At 41.0% G+C, this 26,789-nt stretch overlaps 1 protein-coding gene across 3 annotated transcripts in view; it reads left to right on the top strand.

Moving 5' to 3' along the window:
- TIAM1 (TIAM Rac1 associated GEF 1) overlaps positions 1-26,789 on the top strand; it is a 132,805-nt gene that overhangs the window by 26,956 nt on the left and 79,060 nt on the right. For 2 of the 3 annotated variants that reach the window (XM_068545750.1, XM_068545749.1), the window contains exons 4-8: positions 9,916-10,140; positions 12,033-12,218; positions 18,579-18,725; positions 21,078-21,152; positions 23,615-23,785. In XM_068545750.1, the coding sequence (XP_068401851.1) occupies positions 9,916-10,140; positions 12,033-12,218; positions 18,579-18,725; positions 21,078-21,152; positions 23,615-23,785 (804 nt within the window). The remainder of the gene's footprint in view (positions 1-9,915; positions 10,141-12,032; positions 12,219-18,578; positions 18,726-21,077; positions 21,153-23,614; positions 23,786-26,789) is intronic. The other variant, XM_068545751.1, reaches the window with a different exon arrangement.

Here is a 26,789-nt window from a genome sequence, read left to right as displayed (position 1 = left end):
TAGTTAGCAGGCAGAGTAAGAATGATGCCTGATTGCGTAGAAAATCATATGCAATTATATATCTAAAGAAGTGTAGAAAATATTATCTCTAAGGGGTCATTGCCTTTCCATAGAATGTTTCTTATCATTAAGAATGTCACTTGTATGAGGCTACAGCATGCATATATATATATATATATATATATATATATTTTTTTTTTTTTTTGCTGATCCCAAACTCCTAATTTTTATAGCATGCATATTTTAAAAAGACCCTTTTAAAAAAAGAATAGTATTTATATCTTTATGTTGAGTTGGGGATTGGATGTGATAATGCAAGTCAGGTGTCTGATAGCAAATGCTCAATAAATGTTATAGTTAGCATTTTAATTATAAGAAAAAGAGACTAGTTCCCCAAGTATCTTTACAGAAGTTGAGTGTGGCTTCTCTGTGAAAAATCTAAGGCTTTGAGTTTTATCATGCTCTGGGGAATTATCTTCAAGTGCCACATCTGGTTCTATGTGTCAGACTCGATGAAGGTCATTGGCATATGCCCTGGACAAGGGCAACCAGATTAGGAAAAAATCTGGAAATCCTCTTTCACAAGGAGCATCAAGTGGACTTGGTAGAAAAGACTTTAGAAAGGATTTAGTATCTTGGACTTGAGTAGATTAACATCCAGCCTCCCTCGTAAGTAGGCACCATCTCTGCAAGGCCCCCGACAGCTGGTCAGCCTGGACAGCTGGACAGCTTCCATCCCTGGGAAGCTCCCAGCTCTTTAACCATCTGCTTTGTTAGTTGGCTCCAAGTTCTAGAAAGTTCTTCACCATGTTGAGATAATACGTTCTTTCCGGTGACTTTTGCCATTTCCCTTTGCTTCCATATTCTCCCCCAGAGCTTAAAGTAAGCCTTTCCTGCTTATTCTTTCTCATAACCTTCTAAATACTTGAAAACAGCTCTCATTTCCCTCCGCCATGTCTCCTGTTTAGGTCTCCCTGCTTGAGGTTTCCGAGCCAGTCTCCCTATGATTCAGTTCCTCTCCTTGAGGTTCTCCCTTGTAATCGTGTTCCAGAACCTGATACCCTGTCAGGTTCCGCCTTGTGCCGCCTGCATTTAGGTTCCTGTTCCTCTCATTTCCTCCATGATGCTAGTGTCAATTCCTTAATTTATTAGAAACCACAACAAACGGTTGACTCATACCCAGCTTGTGGTCTGTCAAACCCTCAGCATCAAGGTCTTCTCCATCTTATTTTAATAGATTTTTTGAAAAGTCCAAATGCAGAACTTAGATTTACCTCTTTGAAATTTTATCTTTGTGGTTTTCGTCCAGCTAATGATATCATCTAGGATCTTAATTTGATCTTCCCTGATGTTTATATCCCTCCTAACTTAGACTTATCTACAGATATGACAAACTTAATGTTTGGTCTGTATTCTCTTTGTTAAGTGTTGACTTGGTCTCTAGCTAAAGTCCTGTTTTCTCATCACTGTAGATCATTTCCCTGCCTCTCACCAGCCACTTTAGAAATATTTACCTTTGGTTTTGGCATAAGTTAGTTGTGAAGAAGGGTCACCGATGACATGTGTGGAACTCCAGGCCAAATTTTTTAATCTCTGTAAAGAATTGGACTCAACCCAGATCATCTTGTCAGCACCATTCTGGTGGCTCAGTCTCATGCCATCTGGTGAATGAAACAGCAGATATGACCCACGAGCCATAGACTCAAGTTCAAGAGCTCCTTAGGGCATCTTATTAATGACCCATTTGGGATAGAGGATCAGAGAGCTCCCTGAAGGACAGAAAGTGAATGGGGTCCCTCCTGGACTCTGCCCATTCCCGGTACCAGAGGGGGCCTTTTCAAAGGATGAGGTGCCATTGGCCCTGCGCTAAGGAGAGTATTGTGGGAGAGTATGGATGTTGAAGTGCAAAATGATGCACAGGGCTGGTAATTGTTTGCAGTGCATGCCCTACTATTAGTGTGTTCAGAGGTTTCTCCACATATGTTAAAAGTACAGTGCAGAGATATAATTGTGGCTGAGTTAGATTTTAACATATAATTTGTATACTGTTAGGTATCATCCAAATAATGTTACTAACAGTATTCCTCTTCCTTTTTACAATATTTTAAATTTGTAATTAAGTCAGTATGAACAGATAGCTTCATTTATTTATTTATGTATGTAATTGAAGTATAGTTGAGTTACAATGTTGTATTTGTTTCAGGTGTACGGCAAAGTGATTCAGTTATATATATATATATTATATATATATATTCTTTTTCAGATTCTTTTCCATTATAGTTTATTACAAGATGTCGAATATAGTTCCCTGTGCTACACAGTAGAACCTGGTTGTCTATCTAATTTATATGTAATAGTTTGTATCTGCTAATCCCAAACTCCTAATTTACCCCCCTGCCCCCTGCTGCCTTTCCCCTTTGATAACCATGAGTTTGTTTTCTATGTCTGTGAGTCTGTTTCTGTTTTGAACACATAGTTTTAAATAATTCAATTAACCTTAAAAGAATTAAAGTGAAATTCTCTTCCCATACTTCCTTACCCTCTCTTCCAATCCTCACTCCCTTAAGCAACTGTACTCCACTATTTTAACTGGTTGTGTTTTTTGTTGTTTTGTTTTGTTTGTTTGCTTTTTCTTGCATTTACTCTCATTTCTCATCAGTATGCTTATACTGTTACTGACCAGGATTCTTGGACTCCTTAATCAATAGAAATTGGTTAAGAGGCCAGATGAGAAGTTCTGGCAAGGCTTTACTGGGACTTGAGCGGCAACATCAGGGAGAGAAACAAGAAACAGTTTCCCTTGCTCACTCTCTGAAGGGGGGCAAGCTTGACCCTTAAATGGGGTGAGGGTGGGGATGGATTGATGGGTCGGGCAGGAGGGGTGGTTTGCCCACCCCTTTGGTGGTGCTATGTGCAGGGATCATCCACAGTACCCTGCTTTTGCTCCTGACACCTCAAAAGTGGCAGCTGGGTTTTTGGTCTTTTTGTATCGTATTGTTCATAATTTGCTCCAAGTGCACTTGTATGCAGTTATTTTTAGTCCCTTATAGTTACTTTGTATTCTGTTGCTGGTGGAGATGTTTGTCCAGGTGCAAGTACTGCAGCAAAGGGTCCCAGGTCCCAGCCTGTCTCAATACTATTTCTTAACTGAACTTAGACATGAACTACTGATGTTCTGTTATGATAAATGAATATCTATCTGTATTATATACACATTCTCCTTTCCTCATCTTCTATATGGTTGCATGAAAATCTGGGGTTAAATCGGTAGTCCCTGTTACGCTGTTTTGATGTCACCGTGCTGTATGACTGTATAAATAGCATTAGCTGCTGAGCCAAATAGTGTACTATCATTTTATTTCCTTTCTTGAACAACATTTTGTTTTTTTGCCCGTAGTTAATGATTATCTTTTTTTTTTTTTCCTGCTTAATTTGCTTATTTCTGGTTACTTCACAATATTTTCTAAATCTCCAATTCATTAAATAGTTGATCAGAACCGTTTTTTTCCCCTGGAGCCTGCCCTCCCCTGGCCCTGTATCCTCCTGCTTCAGTCTTGTCTCTCTAGACCTCATGCATAACAGTCACCGTGTTAACTCATCCATGTGCTTTGGTGTCTGCCTTTTATGCTGGAGGCTTTCATCACATGTCTGGTGATCCTTAGTTGTCTGACCACATTTAAGTATGAGATACCAAAGAAGTGCTTGGATCTCATCAGTGCACATTGTCATCTGCTGGGGGCTATGACAGCATGAACAGATTGGGAGGCCTTTTGTGGAGCGGGTCCAGTTGATAATATTTGTTGGCCTTTTCTGGGGGCTACTCAGCTTTGCCATGGCCACTCAGTGGGTCAGGTTTCCCTGTACTCCTTTGTTTGCAGTAAACAGTTCCTTCTTTTTTTGTGTCTGGCTTCCTGGAGTCTGGAGCCTCTCTTATTCTTGAAAGAGTTCACCTTGGGTGGGTGAGAGGTTGGGAGGTAAGGGTGGGAGTGGTGCCCAGTTACATGACTTTCTCCAGTGGATGAGAGGAGCCCCAGATTACAATTATGGGGTCATATCTGTCATTCTCTTTATAGGTATTAACACTGATGGTTTAATTAAGTCTTGTATAAAGAAAACTCTAAAATGTGTTAAGCAGAGGACCAATGAGAAAAAAGACTTTTCAGGAACTCACACAGGAACTTCATTCCCACCTAGCCTCTTAAAATTAATGCATAACTTTATTCCTTCTCCTTTTTGTTCTTTTAAAGTGGAAAAAAGAAGTTCAACCTACTTTACGATTATTCTTGTGCTTCTATAAACTCAAATTATTTGACATTTTACTTTCCTAGACCTGGCATATGTTCTCTAGTACCTCTCTTGTTTAAAATGAATTTCCCTTTTCCTGCCACTCACGTAAACCATTGATTATCCGGAATCACGAAGTATCCTCCATTCAGTTGGATAATTGAAGCTGGATCTATTTAAATACATAATGAAGCCCTGTGCTTCATCTTAACTCTGCGCTCAAAGGGGCTCTTATGCAAAATGCACTTTTTGCTGATTATGTTCCTCTGTCAGCAAGAACTTTGCTTATCCCCTTCACTGAACTTTATACAGTATTTATAGCATCCCCAGCAGGCAAAAAGGAAGCAGCACACAATTCACTCTCTCTACCTGTCTCCTGCTGTTTGTTTAGTGGAAAGTGATGCATGTGGAAGAAGTTGAGAGGGTACCACTTGGTGGTCTCTCCTTTCTGCCTTTTTGACCACTGGATTCTGATGGAGGGCGCTGGAGTGGACCCGGTATCCCGAATTAAACTTGCCTGGTTCGAGAAGGTGATGCAAGGTTGGCGGCTTTGAAAAGCTTTTCCTAGCATGTCAGAGTTTAAATCCTGGTGTGGCCACACTGGAGAACACTGTATCAAGTTAGTGGTCTGCTGTGATCAGCTCAGAAGTGTTAAGCCTGCAAACGGCTAGGAACTGTTTGAAGAGTTGTCTCTACTTAACCTGCTGTTGACAGCAGTCAGCGCAGTCTTTGCCCACCCTCTCAGTCACACGTAGCCCGTGTATGCCGCTGCCAAAGGACAGACTCTGCTGAAAAGCTCATTTAGTGAATTGTCCTTCTTAGAAATTGATTTGTCCTAATGGTAGAGAATGGCAGAGACCGCTGTTTTATTTAGGCAGGACAGTAGGAGCAAAAATTCTCTCTAATGGAACTGCCTTCAGCCTCTGACGGGTTTTAAAAGCGGTTGGAGGCTTGAGCGTACTTAATGGTTAAAAGGCTGATGGCTAAATTTTTCATAACGTTGTGATCATACTTTTCTAAACATCTTTCTCTAGGTTATGAAACTTGGTATGTTTTTTCCCCTTCTTTTTATGTTATCTTATTTAAAAATTTTTAAGTTGTGCTAAAATATACATAACATACCATCTTAACTGTGTCCAAGTGCACAGTTCAGCGGCATTAAGTGCATTCACGTTGTTGTGCGCCCGTCACCACCATCCATCTCCAGAGCTCTTTCCATCTTGTAGAACTGAAACTCTGTACCCATCGAACTCCCCATTTTCCTCTTCCCCTAACCACTGGCAACCACCATCTTCCTTTCTCTTAAATTCCAGGATAGCTACACCTTTCAAAGGATGTTTAGCTTCATCAACTGGTATCAGTTTCCTTCATTTCCACCTCTTAAGTGGGAGGCAAACATAAACTCTCTGACATGAGAATGGAGTGTGTTGCCCTTGGCTGAGTTTGAGGAGAATCTCACAGGCGGAAGGAAGAAGGGACTCTCTTTACATTAAGTGAAGAGACCAAAAAGCTGTTGTTCTGCAGAACCTATCAGCTTGTGGCTCCTCTTGGAGGGTAACTGTATTATTACAGACTCTTATTTAAAAAACATCACTTATTTTGAAATGGAATTCTTACTTTGCTAGTGTATCAGTCAGGATGGGTTAGATTATGCTGCAGTAAGGAGCAACCCTCACATCTCCATGGCTTAACATACCTTTTCATTCCGGCCATGTGTCTGTAGGACATTGGCTATGAAGCTCTTCTCATCCTAGACACTTAGGGACCCAGGCTGACAGAAGCTCCATCTGGCCCCACAATTCCAGGACTGTAAGCAAAGAGACAAGAATAGGGTGAATCAGGCTTTTGTTTACTAGTAACACATGGTGCTTCTACTCAGATTCATTGGCCCCAGCCAGGTGACATAGCCACACCTAACTTCACAGGGAGCAGGAAAAGTCCATCCCTCTGTGTCCCTAGGGAGAGCTCAAAAGGAGTGGGCAACACTAAAAACCCCACAGCTAGGCTTTTAGCGCAATTGGTGAGAGCTGGGGGGTCGGGGCTCTGGAGTGGTGTGCGTAGCATATTAAAAAAATTTTTTTTAAAGAATAGGATTGACGGAGATCAGGGTTTATAATAAATGACCGTGTCATCTCTAATTTTACTGGGCTTTAGTTTCTTCATCTGTAAAATCGTCCCCTGGACCCCTTCTAGATGAATATATTTATTGAAAATGTTAAGTTTGTAACTTATATTTAGCAGTGTTTGTATCAGGAGTTTTAAGCTCTTTCTGACTGTTCCTCAGATATTATGTCAGGGTTGTAGGTATTTACTTTTCTTCCCCTGGGGAGGGGGTGGGAGAGGGGAGGGAAGGCAGAGCTGAGTGAGGATCGTCTTGGGGGAATAGATACTGACCTCTCACTGAGCACTGATGGACCAGCTGTTTTTACTGGAGACGCATCCTCTCCTCATTAGTGACATGCTACCTCTGCATGGATTCCATCTGAAACACCCCCCAGTATCCTTTTCACATGGGTGAAAACACCAGCTCCCTTCACATCTAAAAGCTCCTTGTTTCCATGGAGCTGTGCATACAAAGGGGAAAAGCATATTTTGGCTCAGGGGACTAGCTGTTTATCAGATGCTGCCAGGCACTTTAGAGGACAAAGAAGTGATGCTGGAAAAGGTCATGCTGTTGGGAACTTCCACTACAACCTTGCAGTGACAATTTTTCCTGAAAAATAGACTCTGAAGGGTAATATTTTTTAAGATAGTTATAGAAAAATTATGCTTAAATATTAGGGTAATATAGCTTGGAAGGATCTTTTTAAAACTTTCTATTAAAGGATAACATATACACGGAAAAGTACACATCTTGTTGATGTTTCACAAGCTGGGCACACCCGTGACATAACACTCACATAACCAGCGCCCAGATCAAGAAGCAGAATGTGGCCGGCACCCCAGAGACCTCTCTGTGCTTCCTTCCAGATGCTACCCCTCTCCCCACAATTCCCATCAAACAACTCTTCTCACTTCTAACTGTGTACGTTAGTTTTGCCTGTGTTTGTACTTTATATAAATAGAGTCTTATAGTCTATACTCTTCCGTGTCTGGCTTCTTTTCCTCAATGTTATGTGTGTGAGATTTATCCATATTGTAGTGGGTAGTTACTGGTCTTTCATTCTCGTTGCTGTGTAGTATGGCACTGTGTGATTATACACATTATTCATTCATTCTCCTGTAGACAGGTGTTGGGATAGTTTCTAGTTTTGTCCATTGCAAGTTGTACTGCTGTGAACATTTTGGGACATATATTTTGGTGAGCACAGGAATGCATTTCTGTTGAGAATATACCCACGAGCGCATTTCGGGGGTCACGAGGTGTGCATAGATTCCACTTTAGGAGGTAGTACCAAATAGTTTTCCAAACCAGTTATACCAGTTTGCTCTCCAGCAGCTCATAAGAACTCTGGTTGCTCCATATCTTCACCAGCACTTGGTATTTTCTTCTTGGAAGTTTTTCTTTCAGAAAAGAATCCTTACTTGATTGTTTTCCCATCTGAACTGATTCCTTCTCTAATAAATTTTAGAAAGTGGGGAGAAGGGGGCGGTGAATAACCCCATCTGGCAAAATACCCACTGATGCCGAGGCACGGAGAGACAGCAAACGTTTTAGTTGCACCAGGCAGGAGGAAGCATGGTGTTTATATGTTGGGGGATCTTAAACTCTGTGTTTTTCTTGAATAACTTTAAAGTGATACACAAAGACAAAATGTAACATAGTTACTTTCCAAGAGGAGATTAAATATTAAGAATTCCGAAGTGGAGTTTTTAACTCTCAAAGAATTAAAGGGGGGAATGGGGGGTGAAATGGATAAAGGTAGTCAGTTATAAGCTTCCAATTATAAGATGATTAAGTCCTAGGTGTGTAGTGAAAAAAAAAAAAAAGATGAATCTCATATACACACATTGCATTTTTTCCTAACTTTCTCTACCTACAAGTGTTTACCTTTGACTTCCAATGTCTTTATCTCTTCTTCTTTTCCCACTCAGTCCTCACAAAATGATTCCATTTGCTTTATCAGGTGGTACTTCTGCTGTTTTTTTAGGAGAATGTCTAGCTATTTGAAGTCTTCTTTAGATATAGGCAAATATTTTGTTGTAAACCTAACAACTGCCAGATTGTCTAGGTTTGTCCAGTGTGTGGTGTCTCTGCTGGCAGACACCATTTGTAACATTTGATGCAGTTTCTTTTGTGGAATATGATGAGATTCAGAAATAATATAGACACCTGCGGTGGTGCCTTCACTTAAATTTCAGTCATGTGGGTGGGGTCCTGTTAATAGAATTTTGTTTGCAAACCATGGCTCAAATGAGTCAGGAAACTAAGAAGATGCATCAGAGGGAAGAAAAAAATAACAGTGTTTTGTGCGTGAAAAATGATGCCGTCAGCTCCTTTAATATTGAAGTAGCCAAATAGACCCTTTGTTCAGATGAGCTAACTTCTGAGCATTTACTAAACTTCTCTAGGTTTGAGGCAATACTCATTAATTGAGTTCCTAAAGAATTAATCATGGCACATTGTTACACATGAGCTATCCCCCCAACTTTTGCCTTTCAGAACACTGTGAGTCACAGCAAGCCCACTTTGAGGTTACCTGCCCATTGGTGGGTGTTACCCAGCATTGTCTTTAGATCCCCTTTGACCTGGTCATTCTTAGTGGCTGGGATCCTGCTGAGTGGTTGCTATGCCTAGACACTTCCCTAAGACGGTATTGCTTCTCACTCCTTGAACTACCTTCCCAGCCCTAGTTTTGTCATGGCTGCTTGGCTCTGGCAGGGGACCTGTGGATTGGAGTCACTGTGCTTCACTGGGGGAAGGTTTGTTGCATCTTCCTTGGCTAATAATATCCCTCGGCCTCACTCTCACCATGGAACTGACCAGTCCTCTCTGGAAACTGACCTGTGCTTCATAGCAACCCACTTAACTGGAAACTAAGCTGTCTGTATAGGATTATCACATATACAAGTATTTTAGTGCAAACTACCATAGACTGGGTGGCTTAGAAACATTCTGGAGGCTGGAAGTCTGAGATCAGGGTGGAAGCATGGTTGGGTTCTGGTCAGGCCCGTTCTGTGATTCATAGATGGCTGTCTTCTTGTTGTGTCCTCACATGGTAGAAGGGAGCTAGCTAGCTCTTTGGCTTCTTTCTTAGAAGGGCACTAATCCCCTGTATGAAGGCTCCACCCTCATGACCTAATTACCTCCCAAAGGCCCCGCCTCCTAATACCATCACACTGGGGGTTATGATTTCAATGTTTGAATTGGGGGGGGGGCGGGGACACAAATGTTCGGTCCACTGCAACAAGAGAGTTCAGTAAGTCCATTGGGTGAGCAGACATGGTGGCCTCATTCCCATCAGCTGTTGGGGGCTGGGGGTTGGGTGGGGGGGGGTTGGTGTCTGACCTAAGACTAACTTCTTTTAGGTGTTCTCTGAAGGAGGAGTTCAGAAAGGTTAGCCTTCCTCATGGGGTGTCTAGACCTGCCTCCTTGACTCCCAGCCATGGCTTGTCTGGAAATGCACTGGTTTGTCTACGATAACCTGAGAGGTGGCTGTTTCTTCTTGGCCCCCACCTCCCCCATCACAGACCACCAGCCAGACGGAGCTGGAGAACTGGATCACTGCCATGCATTCTGCCTGTGCAGCCGCTGTCGCAAGGCACCATCACAAAGAAGACACGCTCCAACTGCTGAAGTCGGAAATCAAAAAACTGGAACAGAAGATAGATATGGACGAAAAGATGAAGAAAATGGGCGAAATGCAGCTGTCTTCAGTCACTGATTCAAAGAAGAAGAAAACTATATTAGATCAGGTAATTGTTCTTCCGTGTTTAGACGTGGGCGTAATCCTTAGGTCTTGAAAGTTTTTCTGCTGCCTTGGAATCGAGAAACATTGTCGGTTATCTCACTGTCAGCCTGTCATCCCGACTGCTAAATTCTTTGTTGTGACTGTCAGTTTTCCTCGCCCGTTGTTCACAGTTGATTGTTATGAACTAAAGGGAACAATATTAAATTGAATGAAAGACAGAAATCTAATAGCAGAGCCCACCTGCTCCCACCAATGGCATGCTGTTCTTGGGGATCTGTGTAACTGGAAAGTCTGCAATTTCATTCCCCGCGTTATCAGGTTAACTTGGTGCTTAGCTGTGATGGGGATTCGTTCCTGACTCCTCAATAAATTCAGACTTCTAAATTTAGGGGAAAGGTAGAGTGTGTTTTAAAAATATATGTATAATTGCTGTATATGTGCACAAGTATATTTCACGCTGAAAAGGAAAGATTTCGTGAGATAAGAGAGGACATTTTTGCCCTCCATTTAGTTGTTTTAAAGTCAGTGATAGCCACCTAGTAACACTTTGAAACTTTGCCTAATATGTTGGGAAATAATTATGTGAATAAATACTATTTAAATAATTGACCAGCATGTGATCTTCCATATTTCTTCTCTGTCTATTCTTTCCCTTTATTACCCGGTACTGTATTTTTTTTAAACAGAGGTAAAATTCACATAACACAAAATTAACCACTTTAAAGCGTACAGTTCAGTGGCATTTAGTACATTTACAATGTTGAGTAACCACAACCTCTGTCTAGTTCCAAAACATTGTCATCTACCTCAAAAGGAAACCCCATACCTTTTAAGCTGTTGTTCCCCTCTGCCCCGGCATTCTGTCTCTATGGATTTACCAATTTCGGATGTTTCATACAAATGCACTTGCATAATATGTGACCTTCTGTGTCTCACATCTCTCAGTTAGCATAATGTTTTGGAGATTGATCCACATTTCAGTATGTATACTTCATTCCTTTTATGGCTGAATATTATTCCATTGTATGTATACACCACAATTTGTTTACGCATTCATCTGTTGATAGACGTTTGGGCTGTTTCCATTATTTGACTGTTGTGAATAGTGCTATGGATATGTGTTTACACTAACACTGTATTTTAAGTTGAAGTAAAAAGGTAGATATCAACCATTAATCAATAACCACATCATAGCTAACATCTCTGAGCCTTCACTATATGCCAGACCCTGGTCCCACTCTTATTCTTGCATTATCTTATTCAACCATCACATCAGCCTCAGGAGGTAGGTATTATTTTGCCATTTTGAAAAATGTGGAAATATCTTGGATATATCCTCTGGTTGGAACTATGTATTCCAGAGTCTGGGTCTACACCATCTAGTTTTCCACTGTCCCACCCTGTACTCTCTACCACCCACCTCTTCCCAAAAGCTCTTGGCCTATTTGCCTCTGATTTTGAAATCACCTCGCTTTTCTTCTTCTCTGTCTTCCTATGAAAAACCACCTCTTGGTAAGTCATATAATTCTCCAGTGCTGGAAATCCTCCATTTTTTTACGTCTTCTGCCTTGGGTTTGTGGTCCAGAGCCTGGAGCTAATGGACCTATCATGGCCGCAAATGTGAAATCTATGATGGGAGGGAAGAGAGCAACTAAGGATATCTCTTCTATTTATCATACTGAATTTGTGGCTATAGATCTTTGCAGAAAAGCATGTAAGCTGTGGAAACAATAATACTTGACCTATTACCTAAGAAATTTAGGGTACCTGCTATTTACCCCTTAGGACTAAAATTAATACCTTTATAACAGAAATTTGTAACATTTGTGTGGGATAAAATTAACATTTGTTTTCCCTTTTTCTCCCCACTCTTCTCCCATATTTTCACCACTGTAGATCTTTGTTTGGGAGCAGAATCTTGAACAGTTCCAAATGGACCTGTTTCGCTACCGCTGTTATTTAGCCAGCCTCCAAGGTGGGGAGCTGCCCAACCCTAAAAGACTACTTGCCTTTGCAAGCCGTCCAACGAAAGTGGCAATGGGCCGCCTTGGGATCTTTTCTGTATCATCTTTTCATGCGCTGGTGAGTAGAAGCTAATGTATTTTTGAAAAATATTCATCTTGACTATTAATCCTGAGCCCGACTTGACAAGAGTCTCTGAAGTAGTTTTCTAGTTTACTGCTCTGTGTGGATTTCTGATATGTCCTCCCTCGGTCATGGATGCAAATCTTCACTTGAATCTATTCCGACATTTATTACTTAAGCCTCTCTTGATGGGCCCTTAATTATTGTGCAAAGAAAATATGAAAGGGATTACCTTAAGAGATCTTTGCATGTGGTGCTTGTGGATAACTCATGTCATTTTTAGGCAGTGTCATGTTTTTAACCCCAATACATATATTTTTTTTAAAATTTCATTTATTTATTTATGGCTGTGTTGGGTCTTCGTTTCTGTGCGAGGGCTTTCTCCAGTTGCGGCAAGCGGGGGCCACTCTTCATCGCGGTGCGCGGGCCTCTCACTATCGCGGCCTCTCTTGTTGCGGAGCACAGGCTCCAGACGCGCAGGCTCAGTAATTGTGGCTCACGGGCCCAGTTGCTCCGCGGCATGTGGGATCTTCCCAGACCAGGGCTCGAACCTGTGTCCCCTGCATTGGCAGGCAGATTCTCAACCACTGCGCCACCAGGGAAGCCCCCAATACATATTTTTTATATTTACCTCATGGAAATGGTAAGTGGAAAGCTTGTTCTCTCATACATAAATGTGTTTTTTCTCTCTCTCACTTGCCCATGTGAAAACACGCACACCATATATTGAACATAGATCTCTTTGGAAGTCTTCCTTTTCACTTTGTTTTTTACCATGGTTTTGGTGACCATAAATACCTGATGCATTTGAAGAAGGCCATGACCTTCTGTGTTTATCAGCCCAACATATGTAGTTGCTTGGGGAAGAGAATTTTCATCTGACCTCCAGAGCGGCAGGTTGTGTAGTTGTATGTTTGCAATCTGTAATTTCATGTACTTGCTAAATTGCGAAGAGCTTTATGTACTTTGGGCCCCTTTCGTCTCAAAAATTGCTCTGCGAGTAACATGGTTTTAGCCCATCCAAATCAACACCCACTTAAAATGTACTGCACCTTAGCACATTTGCTGTGAAATTAAATGTTAAGACCTAGGTTCCAGAAACTGCCTTGAAGAACCGTAGCTGTACAGCTCTTGGCTTGCCGTGTCAGCTGTACCCTTCAATTGAATTCAGAGCTGTAATTCAGTCAGAGCCGTTTGTATTCTTTATAAATAGATTAGCGTCATCATTCAGATAATTAGGGTAGATTTACATTTTTAAAGAAGTCTTAAACAAATTTCTGGAGTTATTAAAACTGGCATCCTGATTTGTTCTACTAATTACAGCTCAGCTCTTGGTCTCCGTGGCTACCACCTCCCCATATAGCTATTAAGTCCTGTTTTTCAGTAGGGATGGATCAAAGTGCTGTGATGAATAAATCTGGCAAACAGTGTTCAGTTTGTGGCTCTCGGTCTGTTTCTGTGAGACCTGGACACCACTTTGTTACTTATCCGAAATCTCAGTTTGCCTGTTCTGCAAAAATATTGGGATAAAAATTCTTGTTTACCACACTGTGAGAATGTCGTAAATTGAGGGAGCATTTTTATTAAGGAAGCTTATGATACCCATGATGTGGCATCAGTATTAATACTAAATCCCAAGCTATCCAAAAGGCTCTTTCCTTCTCCTGGGCTTGGTAGATAGACTTTGGAGAAAATAATTCTGCTGTCTACCTAAAACTTCTATGCCTTTATTATTTTCTTCAAAGCCATTGGAGCTAACCTCTCAGAGACGGGGAAGTAGAAGCCACTGAATTACCCGTCCATAATTTATCTCCAGACCTTCTAATTTCCTCTATCTCAATATCTGTGATTTGCATGTACTTTTCTTTTGATGGGCAGGCTATTAAAATCTGACCAGCAGATGATGCGGGTGGGAGGGTTAGTAACTCTTTTAGGTTTATTTGGTCAGTGATTTTGAAGGAGAATATTTAATTCCATATGTGCCACTCTCTGTTCCTTTGTTCTTTTTTTTTTTTTTTTGCTAGCTGCAGCAGTGACATGATTCTGGGTGTGTATATGTCCTTGCAAACTTCTCTTTTCCATGAGATGTTTCAATCAGACAGAACAAGTTAAGCAAGCCTGTTGGGTATCTCTTCCTGTTTGTTGCTCTATCTCCTATATAAGATCCTGGGCAGGGAATTTTTACTGTCTGATTTATTGGATGCTTATTTTTTCCTTCTCTCCTTGTCATTTGACCCCAGAGAATTTTTTCTCCTTGGGGTTGAAACATTCTTCAATTTAGCCTTTGTCCAGACTTTTTTTTTCTTCTATTAAGTGGGGAGCATGGGAGGAGGAGGTGTGAGGGCAACAGGGCTAGAGGAGGAGATTTGAGCTACACTTTAAGTACCATTCACCAGGAGGGCTTCCCATCATGCTCAGTGATTTTCAGTAATTAACTGAAGGGTCCCCGCTGTACTCTTTGAAAGAAGGTTATCATTGTTCTTGTTTGCACAGATGAGCAGAATGATAGAGTAATCAGGTTCCGGCCACAAAGAGAGGCATTGTCTGGGCCAAGATCATTGAGAAACTCTCCAGCTCTTGTCCAGCAGTTCTTTTGCCAGCTTTTTTTTCCCTTTTCTTCTAAATCCCTTTGCTCATTTTGAGTCATTATTGTCTTGGGAGCAGCAGTAACTTTCGCAGTTTACAAGGCCCCCAACAGTTTAGAGTAGTTACTATAAGAACCTTAAGTAAAACAGTCCATTTGTTAAACAGACTAAACGAAACTGGTCAGCTGGTAACTGAGAGTATTTATGGTTGTTTGCATTTCTCTTCTGGACTGTGTTTTTCTAAAATTATACACGAAAGAGTTACTGTTTAATTGTTGTGACTGTGGTATGTAGAATCTCTGCTTCCGCTTTCCGGTGTTTGTTTATTTATTCATTCAGTCAACAAATAAATGTGAGTGCCTGGCATATGTCAGTTACTGTCTGATTAGGGTTATAGCAGCGAACGACTCCAGAGTTCTTGTCCTATTAGAGCCTATAATTCTTGTGGGAGAGATAATAAAGAAGTAAACAATCAGGCAAACACAATTCAGATATTGATGTGTGCTATGACACACACACACACACACACACACACACACACACACACACACACACACACACACAGAGTCAACGCTTTGTTTCCACGGGTTCTGCATCTGGGGATTCAACCAACCATGGATTGAAAATATTCAAAAAAAATAAACTACAAAAAGTTCCAAAAAGCAAAACTTGAATTTGCCCAACTATTTACATAACATTTACATTGTCCTTACAACTATTGACGTAGATTTACATAGTATTAGGTATTATAAGTAATCTAGAGATGATTTAAAGTACACAGGAGATTGTTATGTAGGTTATATGTAAATGCTATGCCATTTTATATAAGGGACTTGAGCATGGGAGGATTTTGGTATCTTCGGGGGTCCTGGAACCAATTCCCCATGGATACTGAGGGACAAATGTGTGTGTGTTTGGGTATGTGTGTGTATCTGCCTACATGTATGTGTATATGTGTCTGTTTATAAATATGAGACCACATGTATTTTTTTTTCTAGAATTTTTAGCTTTAATACCATTTATACAGTGGTTCTTAGCATCATTTTGAGACGATAAGCTTAACTGATATTGACATAGTTATGTGAGCATCTATGTATGTCAGCACATTATCATTTATTCCTTTTACAACCTTTGTTTACCTTTAGCTTAGAAAGTGATGAAAATGGAGAAGAGAAAATGTTTACATATTTAACATAAACATGGGCCCTTTGTTGATTTTGTTCCCTACAACACCTTGAGTGTAATAGTGGGTTAGAACTCTTTCTGGGAGCGCTTTCCCACCATTGTCTTGAGTACCACATTTTCACATACCCTGATCTGGGTTTTCTTATGTGCTAAGCTGAGAAAATACAAGACCTCTCAGCTCCCTCCTCTTCTTTTTTGTTTGGGACCAAAACTTTCCCCCATAATACCCTCGTAGAGAAACTGTTTTGATTCCTGTTTTTGATAGACATGGGGGTCTTTGCCAGTCTACTCATGGGGCTTCCAGGGTGTTTACCCTGTCAATACTGAAAACCCCAGAAAGGTGTGCCTTGTAATCAACGTGCTGACTGCTGGGGGGTCCCCTTTGTTAGCCAACAGTATTCATCCCTGAGAATGCTGCCAGCTGGCAGCCATCACATTGGGAGTTGACCGTGTGGGAATTTATGACAAGTAGGTTCCGAGATACATACCTCCAGCGACAAAGAGCAGGCGGGGAAGTTTCAAGTCCAATCGCTGTACCTCCTGACGCTCCCTCTTTTGAAAGGAGAGCCCGTGGGTGGCCTATTGAGACCTCCTAGCAGAAGTTCCTTCAAGTTCCTGGGACTTTGCTTGCAACCTGTAGTATAAAGTTCAAGCCTGAAGGATTGCCTGGGCAGACTATATGGCGTCCACATAGAGATCCTGCATATGCCTGAGTGGCGATCACAGTGGCAGATTTAGATTTGGCATGTTCCCTTCTGCAATACTGAGCTATTTGTCTGGGTTGCTGGCACCTTGCAAATATCTCAACAGAGTTTTTAGCTTCCTTTTTAAAGAAAATACAATTTTTTTTTCCGAAGTTAAAATTTGTTTTAATAAAAAGATGCATACCATATTTTAAGTGAAAATGACAGAATTGCCAAATACGTTTAGTACATTCCCATTTTTTGTAAAAAGATTATATAGATATTTGCTTGGAAATAATGTCTGGAAGGATGTAAGCAAAACATTAATAGTGGTAGTTTTCATGTTTTGGGGAAGGAGGAAAGTGAAGGATAATGGAAAACCCCCTCCCTTCAAGGACCATTTCTGGAAATTACAAATAGAGTAAGTCCCCTACGTACAAACGACTTCTGTCCCAAGAGTGCATTCGTAAGTTCAATTTGTTCGAAGTCCAACAAAGTTAGCCTAGGTACCCAACTAATACGATTGGCTGTATAGCACTGTACAGTAATAGGTTTATAATACTTTTTAAATTTTTTATTTATCTATTTATTTATTTATTTATCTTTGGCTGTGTTGTGTCTTCGTTTCTGTGCGAGGGCTTTCTCTAGTTGCGGCAAGCGGGGGCCACTCTTCATCGTGGTGCGCGGGCCTCTCACTATCGCAGCCTCTCTTTTTGCAGAGCACAGGCTCCAGACACGCAGGCTCAGTAGTTGTGGCTCATGGGCCCAGTTGCTCCGCGGCATGTGGGATCCTCCCGGACCAGGGCTTGAACCCGTGTCCCCTGCATTGGCAGGCAGACTCTCAACCACTGTGCCACCAGGGAAGCCCCTATAATACTTTTCACACAAATAATACATAAAAAACAAACACAAAAAATAAAACATTTTTAATCTTACAGTACAGTACCTCGAAAAGTATAGTAGTACAGTGCAACAGCTGGCATACAGGGGCTGGCATCGAGTGAACAGGGAAAAAGAGTTACTGACTGGAGGAGGGAGAGGAGGTGGGAGATGGTAGAGCTGAAGGGTCGTCAGCAATAGGAGACAGAGGGCAAGCTGCAATTTCACTCACACCTGATGTTGATGGCTCAGGTTCTGGTTCCTCGCTGGAACCAGATGCACGTTCGCATCTTTGAAAGTTTGCAACTTGAAGGTGCATACATAGGGGACTTAGTGTAACCCTTCTACTTCCGCTTGACCAGAACTTCATCACAAGCCCATGCCCTGCTACAAAGAAAATAAGTCCACTTCGGGCAGCCACATGATCAGCTGTATTTGGGGTTTCTCTGACTAAGGCAGAAGGGACATTGATATTGGGGGACAGCTATCACTTACCTAATAAGGAAAGTGATTTTATGTAATTCTGAGAAAACTAAATAGAAGAGATTGGTAAATTTAGATTCAATATGGAATCACAGGAACCAAAATGTGCTGCCTTCACTATTTTTGCTGACACTCAGCCATCATTTTTTGTTAGCGTGAAGAAACAACTCTGTACCATTTGGAGAGAATCTCAAGAAAGTTTGGTTAGTTTAACTTGATGCTGGAGTTCAGGAATGTGACCAGAAGGATATCTAATTCTTGGAAACCTAGCATACATTCTATGACTATTTTACGTATTTTTACTGATGTTTTCAGTCAGTGATTGAGTTTGCCAACCTTTCGTTTATATTTTGAATCTAGGAAGGGCCCTCAGAGTCCCTATATGTGTAAGTCATGGATGAAATGCTTTGGGTGGTGGGGTCAGGGTTGGCTGGCATGAGGGGGAAGGAGCTTTTGGAGGGTGGGACTTAGAGGGGGGCTTGGGGAGCAGGTGAGTGGTCTTGACACATCTCTTGTTGATGTCCCCTCTTGCCGTTCCTCAGGTGGCCGCTCGCACTGGTGAAACTGGAGTCAGAAGACGTACTCAGGCCATGTCCAGATCTGCCAGCAAGAGAAGGAGCAGGTTTTCTTCTCTTTGGGGTCTGGACACTACCTCCAAAAAGAAGCAGGGACGCCCAAGCATCAATCAGGTAGGTTCCAGGGTGGATGAGAAAGCAAGCGTAGATTGCTTCCACGGACTCTGGGGTGTGCGTGTGTGTGCATTGTTCCTTGAGTGATACTGAGCGTTACATCACATCAACCAGCTGACGCAAAGAAGTTAGTTGTGCTAGATGCTTTAAATAGATAACGTATACCCATAACATTGAACTCTGCTCTTAGTCTATCACCAAGCTCCAGTCTCCCACCTGCAACCTTTCCAAACCCTGGGTAATTACAGACGTACTGAAAGTGTACTTCTTGCTGAGTTTGCAGAAGAAAAGCAGGGCTTCATGATGAAGCCAGGTGGGCACCTGAGCAGTCTTTTAAGCTGCCTCTGGCGCTGGGTCAAAGGCAGCCTCCAGGGAAATCTGATTGTTTCTTTGCCCTTGACTTTTGGGGGTTGACATTAAATGGGCAGTTCTTCTGCCTGCTTACATCAGGAACCAGGAATCCGAGAGCACTCACTCACCGCTGTGACTCCCTTCTACTACCCAGGTGCCAGGGCTTGGAGGGGACCTACCTCAGTGCATCATGAGTGGCACCACCTAGGGTGCTGCATCATTGGGCCTCTGATAACCAAATGCTCTGGCCTCGTTGCTTTGACTTTTTTACTAGCTAAGGCCACTTTCCTGCTGGAGCTACTTCTGGGAAACTCTCTTTCCATTGTCATTGTCATCTGCCTTATTTGGCTTTGAAAAACAAGTGGCTCCAGAGCTGCTTCAGATTTTAAGGGCTGGAAGAACATAGATATTTGTCTTTCAGGAGAAGGAGAATGTCCCATCCATAAGCTGTAGAGGCACTGAGCATTTTGAGGTCATGACTAGGATTGCCAATTTGACCTATTCACTCTGAGCCTGTAGGCAAAGTGAGAAGTCCACTGACTGACTCAATAAAAAAGATCTCATTATTTGTTCGACCAGTTCAGCCATTAGTTTACTTAAGAACTGACATTTAAAAAATAAATTAATCGTGAAAGCTGATGTACTACGTCCTTAGCGGACCACCACACTCATCGTTTCTACCTGGAGTGTCTGGACCCTTGGTGGAACTTGCAGGGGACCTGATGAGCAAATGCGAAGAGGCTGAGCAGTCATGCAGTTTGTTCTCTGGTCTTTGGGGAGAGTAGAGCGTCATCAAGTTTGCTACCTGGGGTTTTGCTTCTGTGTAAATCCGAAGAAGAAACTGTTTGGAGGAAAGTCGATATTTCATCGGAAAAATCGCACAAGAGACTTGATGGCTCTTGATTAAACCTGCAAAAGGGTGGCATTAACAATCAGCATTTCCCCCCTTGTTTCAGGAGGTGGTGGTGTCATTTTGTGTGCATCATTGGGCAGTGCAGGTGACTCAGACCAACACTGTAAATATATGTCAGGGTTCGCAGCTGGAAGTTTGGGTTGAATTTCTCTGCTATTAAAAGCCTTAGTTCATCTGTGTGCTTCTACTTTATGGGTGCCCACTTATGTTACAATCCGTTGCTGCTGAAACATATGCCTGAATTTAAATGAATCCAAGAGAATGTTTTAACTTTTTCTTTTAATCAAAGGACCATGTAATGTCTTACAAACAATTCTTGTTATTCTCTCTTACAGTAAGAGTTTTAAAAAAACCTCTTACTTAGCCGTAAGTATACCAATAGAAAGTTACTTGTTAATTTAGTACTTTGAAATGGATAAAAATTGTATGTTTCTAAATATCTCATTTGCATTGGGGCAAAGACTTTTTCTTAACCATGTATATTATACCAACCATACACAATTGGTTGAGAGCAAATATATGAAATTTTCCCATGTGTTTAGGTTCTGACTCCCTAGTGGCATTGGTACCCTGATGTGATTTTAGTCATATCTTTAAGTCAGCAGGATTCATTAAATTTCAAAGGATAGACAAGTTTCTATTTTTTAAATAAGAAACTTTTCCTTGGTGTTATGGTAATATAATTATAAACATATGTTCTCAGATTCTGAGGTAAAAAGTAAACTAATTATTATTGATAAGTTTCTGATTAGGTATGTGATGCTATAGCTGAAATTCTTCACTGTGAATGAATCTGGTTCATTGCATTTGCAAGTTTATTTTCTTTAAATTTAGATGAATTATCCAGATCTAAAGCCAATTTAAAAAAATTGTCCAAGACGTGGGAAGTGATCTGTTATAGATAGAGGGATGTTTTTCGTGGTCTTTTGGCTAGTAAATTATTTTACCTGCTTCAGGATTTGATGTAAGAGTATCTGAAACTTCTGTAATGTTTTCTAATAGTCAGGCCTGTTTTCCATCCCCCTTCTCATGCTTCATTTGCCCTTTTGCCCAGATTTCTTTTTAAGATGATACTTTTGTGTATGCAGGTGTTCGGTGAGGGAACTGAGGCTGTAAAGAAATCTTTAGAGGGAATATTTGATGACACTGTTCCAGATGGCAAGGTAAAAATAAACACATGTTCCTTTTCTAAAAGTACCACAAATACATCAACATTACACAATGCAGTGGTTTCTTGGGATCCTAAAATTAAGTATACTCAGTATTAAAAACTGAAATGATCGGTCCTTTAAAATTATGTAACAGGTCGAGAAGAGATGGAAGACTTGATAACAGTAAGAATATTCTCCTGCTGACATAACATTTTCAATAATTATCATTTGAATGTTGAAGTTTCCATCTAGAATATAAGAGGAAATTGGGGTACTGGGTAGCAGAATATTTTATGCCATTGTTAATTCCTCTCATATACAGCTTTCTTCTCAAGAGGTGAGTTCTTACTGCCCTCCCTCTCTACCCACACATGCTGCTTTTTTGCTTCAGTTAATTTCAAAGAACTGTTCTGATAGTATGTTCTTTAAAAGGAAAATGCATTTGCCTCCCAAGACAAGCATTCGATTAAAGATCCCCAGACTTGATTCAACCTTGTGCTTGGATTTAAAAGGGTCTTTCAAACTGCTCTGATTGAAAGCCCATAAAGAATATTGATTTTTTTTTTCTAGGCCACTTTTTTTCAGCCTCTAAATAAACGGACATTCCTCGTTTTAAAGACCCTAATGATGAAACAAGTGGCCTCTTTGCTAGGGGCAGTGGGGGGATTCTGGTGTTGATAATGTGGGCTTGGTATGATCCTCTGGTTCCTGGACTCAGAATCAATTTGACAAGAGTTCAGCTCTCGGTTGCCATGCAGCCAAGCAGTGGCTTGCCCCTCGTTCTAGATGGAGCTGAGCCTCCACAATCAGAGTATAGTAGGGGAGTTCTGGCTGTTGGGGGGAGGGGGGATAAGAGTGGCCGTGGACAGGCCTTTTCTCCCTTTGATACCTAAACTACTGCTGGATTATGTCATCATGGATATAAAGGCTGCTGTCCTTGGAAATACCCATCCATAGCACTCTCTTTGAGCATCTGTTTCTGATGAAATTAAATTGCTGTTCTTATGTGCAGTCCAAGCATAGATGTTTTTGATGTTCATGTAGTCATTTCTGAAGTTAGCTAATTCATCTTGCATACCATTATTAGTGCACTTTTAATCTTCCCCAGGCACACAGATCCTGGAAACTGCAAAAGTTGTTCCATTGGATTTCTGTGTCGCTTTTGTGTTTTTCCAAGATACCCCTTTATCCTCCTCCTTGGCTGGAATGCCTTGTTCTCAAAGAGCAGGTTAGATGCAAAACTTGGGCTGATGTAGTGCTAAGGACAGTTATTTAAGGTGGCATGTGGGGACAGAATGGGAAGATTCCAATTATAGTTAATGGGATTTGGGCAAGTTGATTGCGTTCTGACGGTTCCTTCCCTGGGGTTCAGTTTATCTATGAAAGCCACACCATTCAAAGGCAGAGCTGAAATTGTCTTCTCAATTGAATTTAGTTTAGTAGCCTTTACAAAAATATTTTCCCCATTCTGGGATCTGTTCTTTTTACGTATGGAAGTTGTTATGTTACTACTTCTCAGCCTTCGTTTGGAAACTTGTTTCTTATAATTTGCTGATAGCACCAAATTTTCAGTAATCTGTAGATATGTATTTACCAATCCGTGGCCTGGATGTAAACCACATTTTGAGCATCAGTATTATTTTTACATTGCTAAAATCTAATGGAATAATTTCTCTGCTTATTTCAGAGAGATGAGGCTCCTAATATTTCATCCATCTATGGAGTGTTTTTAGCTTTTAGCTGTTTAGCTGGCTTAGATATAACCCAGCTGCTGGAGTGTATACGTAGGACACGGCTCCTCCCACCCTTAGAAACTTGGTGCTACTCCCTGATGTAGAGGATGGAGTGATGTCAACAGCCTAAGAAGGCCAGAGAGCTCATCTTTGAAGTTCTCTGAGCCTCATCTGGGAATTGAGGCTGTCTCTCTCCCAGAGTTACACCAGATGTCAAATGTGAGCACAAAAATGGTGCTGTTTATCAATAGGTAATGCTAGAACATCATGTTTTCTTTAAAAATTTCTTTGGAGCCTCGTGGTTGCCTTTGAAACATATAGCTCACATGGTAGATAGGCTTTGCTGGAGGAATCTCAGCTCTAAATTTAAATGGGTTTGTGGAAGAAATCATAGCAATAAAGCCGAACCGAATGGATAGCCCATTTCTTTCTTTCTTTTTTTTTTTGCATTTCTTTCTTTCTTCCAATTTTGAAACCCACTCAATCACGCAATGCCCACCCGTGGATGCCGTGGGTCAGGTGTGAGGTCTGTCTCTTTTCTGAGACATCTTGCCTACCTCCAGAAAGCTCCCTTCTCTATAATTTCTTCTTTTCTCGGAGGAGCTCCTCTATCCTTCACCACTACCACCACTTCTGCCCTGGGCCCTTTTCACTGGAGTGGATAATTCCTGTGTGCCATCTGGGGATCTAAGATCTTGAGAGACTAACTTGCTGCTCTGCTAACTTTATTTCTTATCGTAGAGGGAGAAAGAAATGGTCTTACCCAGCGTCCACCAGCACAACCCTGACTGTGACATTTGGGTCCACGAGTATTTCACTCCGTCCTGGTTCTGTCTGCCAAATAATAAGCCAGTCCTGACAGTCGTCCGGCCAGGGGACACGGCCCGGGACGCCCTGGAGCTGATCTGCAAGGTATGAGGCTACTTGGGGTTGTTTTCTTGAGAAGAACAGAATGCAGTGGAGGAATCCATGAACACTCAGAAGCGTGTGGCAGGGGTGGGTACTTTAAAGAACATCTCCAGTTCATTTCAGAGCAGCTTTGGATTTCTTTGTGATAATATGCATAATAAATGGAAGTGAATTCTTCAGCGCTGGGAGGAGAGGGATTCTTTTAAGTAGCTTCTTTCAACATGTGTACTTGATAGATTTGTGATAAGCATATTACATGCTCATTGCACAAGTTTTAGAGAATTCAGGTAAAGAACAAAGCAGAAAATTAAGGCACCCTTACTTACAATTCAGAAATCACCTCAGTGAACATTTTGGCATCATATTATGTGCACTATTTGTAACCTGCTCTTTTCACAGTAACTCAGACACGGGCATCTTTAGGGTTGGGGAAAACTGAAATAATAAATATAAATTTGACCTCCATGATGAGAAATTCCTCTTCCTATGAACATACAATTAGCCTCTTTTGTTTTTTAGAGACAAATGATTGAGCTCACTTCCTCTGTTTTTACCTTACGCTGTAGAAACTTCTTGATCTTTTTCAAGGTAATCCCTGTTTCTTTTTTTTTTTTTTTTCTCCCTGAAGGACAGCTGGATGAATTGGATTGCCTTGAGTGAGGGAAGGGAAAGAGGAAAGAAAGGAGCTTTCCTAACATGCCTGTTTTTCTTTTACATAATTAATAGCATTAATAGTCTTATTTAGTAGTCATATCAAGTCTGAGCAAGGACGATACGTCCCCATTGTACAGATGGAGAAAGCAAGGCTCAGAGAGCCTTAGTTCCTTGCCTGAGTTCACATCACAGTCATAATCACTTGCAAAGGAGGTTTTGAATCCATATCTGGCTGCTCCAAACTTAGATGTATCCCTTTGTGCCAAGTGGATGGTCACAAGAACTGTCAGTCGTCAGGAAGGATGGTCCGTAAGGGGTGGAAGAATCTAGAATATATTCTTAGGGGAGTGAAATGGTCTTCTCTGAGGCCACTAATGGGAAAGTGGAAACCTTTTCTGTCATCATTTTATCCTAGAAGAAGCTGGATGAATACAGTGATATTTTTGGACCTCCTCATTCAACACAGTGGTTTATAAATGTGGAATAACTTTCACTACCTCAGTTCTATAATTCTGCAATCGGCAATTTTTGTTCTTAAAAAAATAAATCGCTAGGGCTTTGATAAAGGAAAAATATGGCTTCATATGAAGGAGAAATGGAACACTCTGGCTCAGATAAGCCTGTTGGATCGTCTTCTGTGGAGGAAAAGTAGAAGGACCATTTGTTTCAGGACAAAGCTACAATCAGCTCCCACATGGGTGTTAAAAATAAATGATGCACTCTTGCATGCTTTGACTCCTTCATGTACCCGCATTCTAGCTTTTTAAAGATAAGGGTATTTCTGTTCACATTTTTCATTTTAATTACTTAACAAAATTGGTCTATTGAGGATTTCTGCATTCTTTTATTTATAGATTAGCACGATTCTTTAGAGACCCATTAATATTCTGCAGAGCTGTGGGAAGTATTCTCAGAACTGCAGCTGAAGGTGTCAGAAGTAGGACTCCGGGCTTTTTGTATAAGCCAAACTCTGGAGGGTCCTTCCAAGGAGTTGCATTGCTTTGGAGCCTCCTGTGTACGTTGGCTTTAGACTCCAGCAGGTATCAGAGGGTAGGTCAGAGTTTAGCAATAAACATTGATTGGTGGAAAATTGAATAGTGAGTGGGGAAAATAGTGATTTTAGGTACTTTTCAAGCTTTTGCTTTGATAGAAACTAAGGGAATCAGGGAGGAATAATACTGTCGTGGCAACTTAGAGACCATCTTTAGATAATGAGTTAGACCAGTTCCCCTATAAAGGGTTTATTTCTGTCACTTGACAGGGTTTCAATGGCATCATTACGACACACATCCCTTTCTTTAACAAGAAAAGGTCATCCCACCCAGTTTTTCCTGAATCCTCAGGTTTCTTTCCCCAAAACATAGAAATAAAGACAAAAAAAAAAAAAAATAAGGTGTGGAACAAGCTTACATCTCTTGAGTTTAAAAACAGAAAAATTTTGTGTGCACTTTAAGAAATTGATGGTCTCCAGAAAAGCACCCGTGTAGGATAAATTATATAGTGTGCTTGGAGCCAGGTACCTTCTAAAGCTTGCTGCTTCTTTGGAAAACACTTTATTGTAATTAGTGGAGCCGATTTTATTCTTCAGAGGGAAAGAGATAATGGGGAAAACAGTGCCGCATGTTATTAATGATCTGATTAATGTTGAGTGATTTTTTTTTTCCTCTTGGAGGAGGGACTGAAAACAACGGTGATTGTCAGAATGTCTGTCTTTTATTTCTTTATTGTCATTCTCAACGTTGGTGATGGGTGCTTTCTCTAATATTTAATAATCAATCTTTTTCTTCTGTCTCTTGCATTCAGCCATTCTCTTTCCTATTCTGTCTGAGCCACATCATTTCACATCAGTTTGTCATCTGCCATCCGAGCACCAGTCAAGTTCTGGTATAGTAACTGTTTCAAGATCTACATTTCATGTGCAATTCATGTTATGAGTGTTATGAAAGTGATTGTTGCTAAATATAGCAGGTAACTGTGTTGGCCTATGGGTTGTGGACATATTCTGATCATTGCAGTTACTAAAATAATTGCAAAGAAATTCATTTATTCATACTCATTGTTATTATTCACATGTGACCATGGGCATTTATTTCATGGCTTCACTCTGTAGACCTGTGGCTTTGGATATTCTAATAACCATGGGCATTAAAAACAATAAAAATCACCTTGAAGGGGAGCATAAGTATTTTGGAAATTCTGCAGTAGCACTTTGTGTGTGTGTGTGTGTGTGTGTGTATGCACGTGCGTGTGTGCGCGCATGCGTGGATCTCTGTATATCCTAGCTGCATGCGTTTATGTTTCCTGAAGAAGTTTGATTGAAATGGAAGAATATGAGGAGAAATGGAAGAGAAAA

The sequence above is a fragment of the Eschrichtius robustus genome, chromosome 6, assembly GCF_028021215.1.
Source record: "Eschrichtius robustus isolate mEscRob2 chromosome 6, mEscRob2.pri, whole genome shotgun sequence".
NCBI classification, from domain to species: Eukaryota; Metazoa; Chordata; class Mammalia; order Artiodactyla; family Eschrichtiidae; genus Eschrichtius; species Eschrichtius robustus.
Note: the sequence above shows the minus strand (reverse complement) of the source record. Positions and strands in the feature narration are given on the sequence as shown.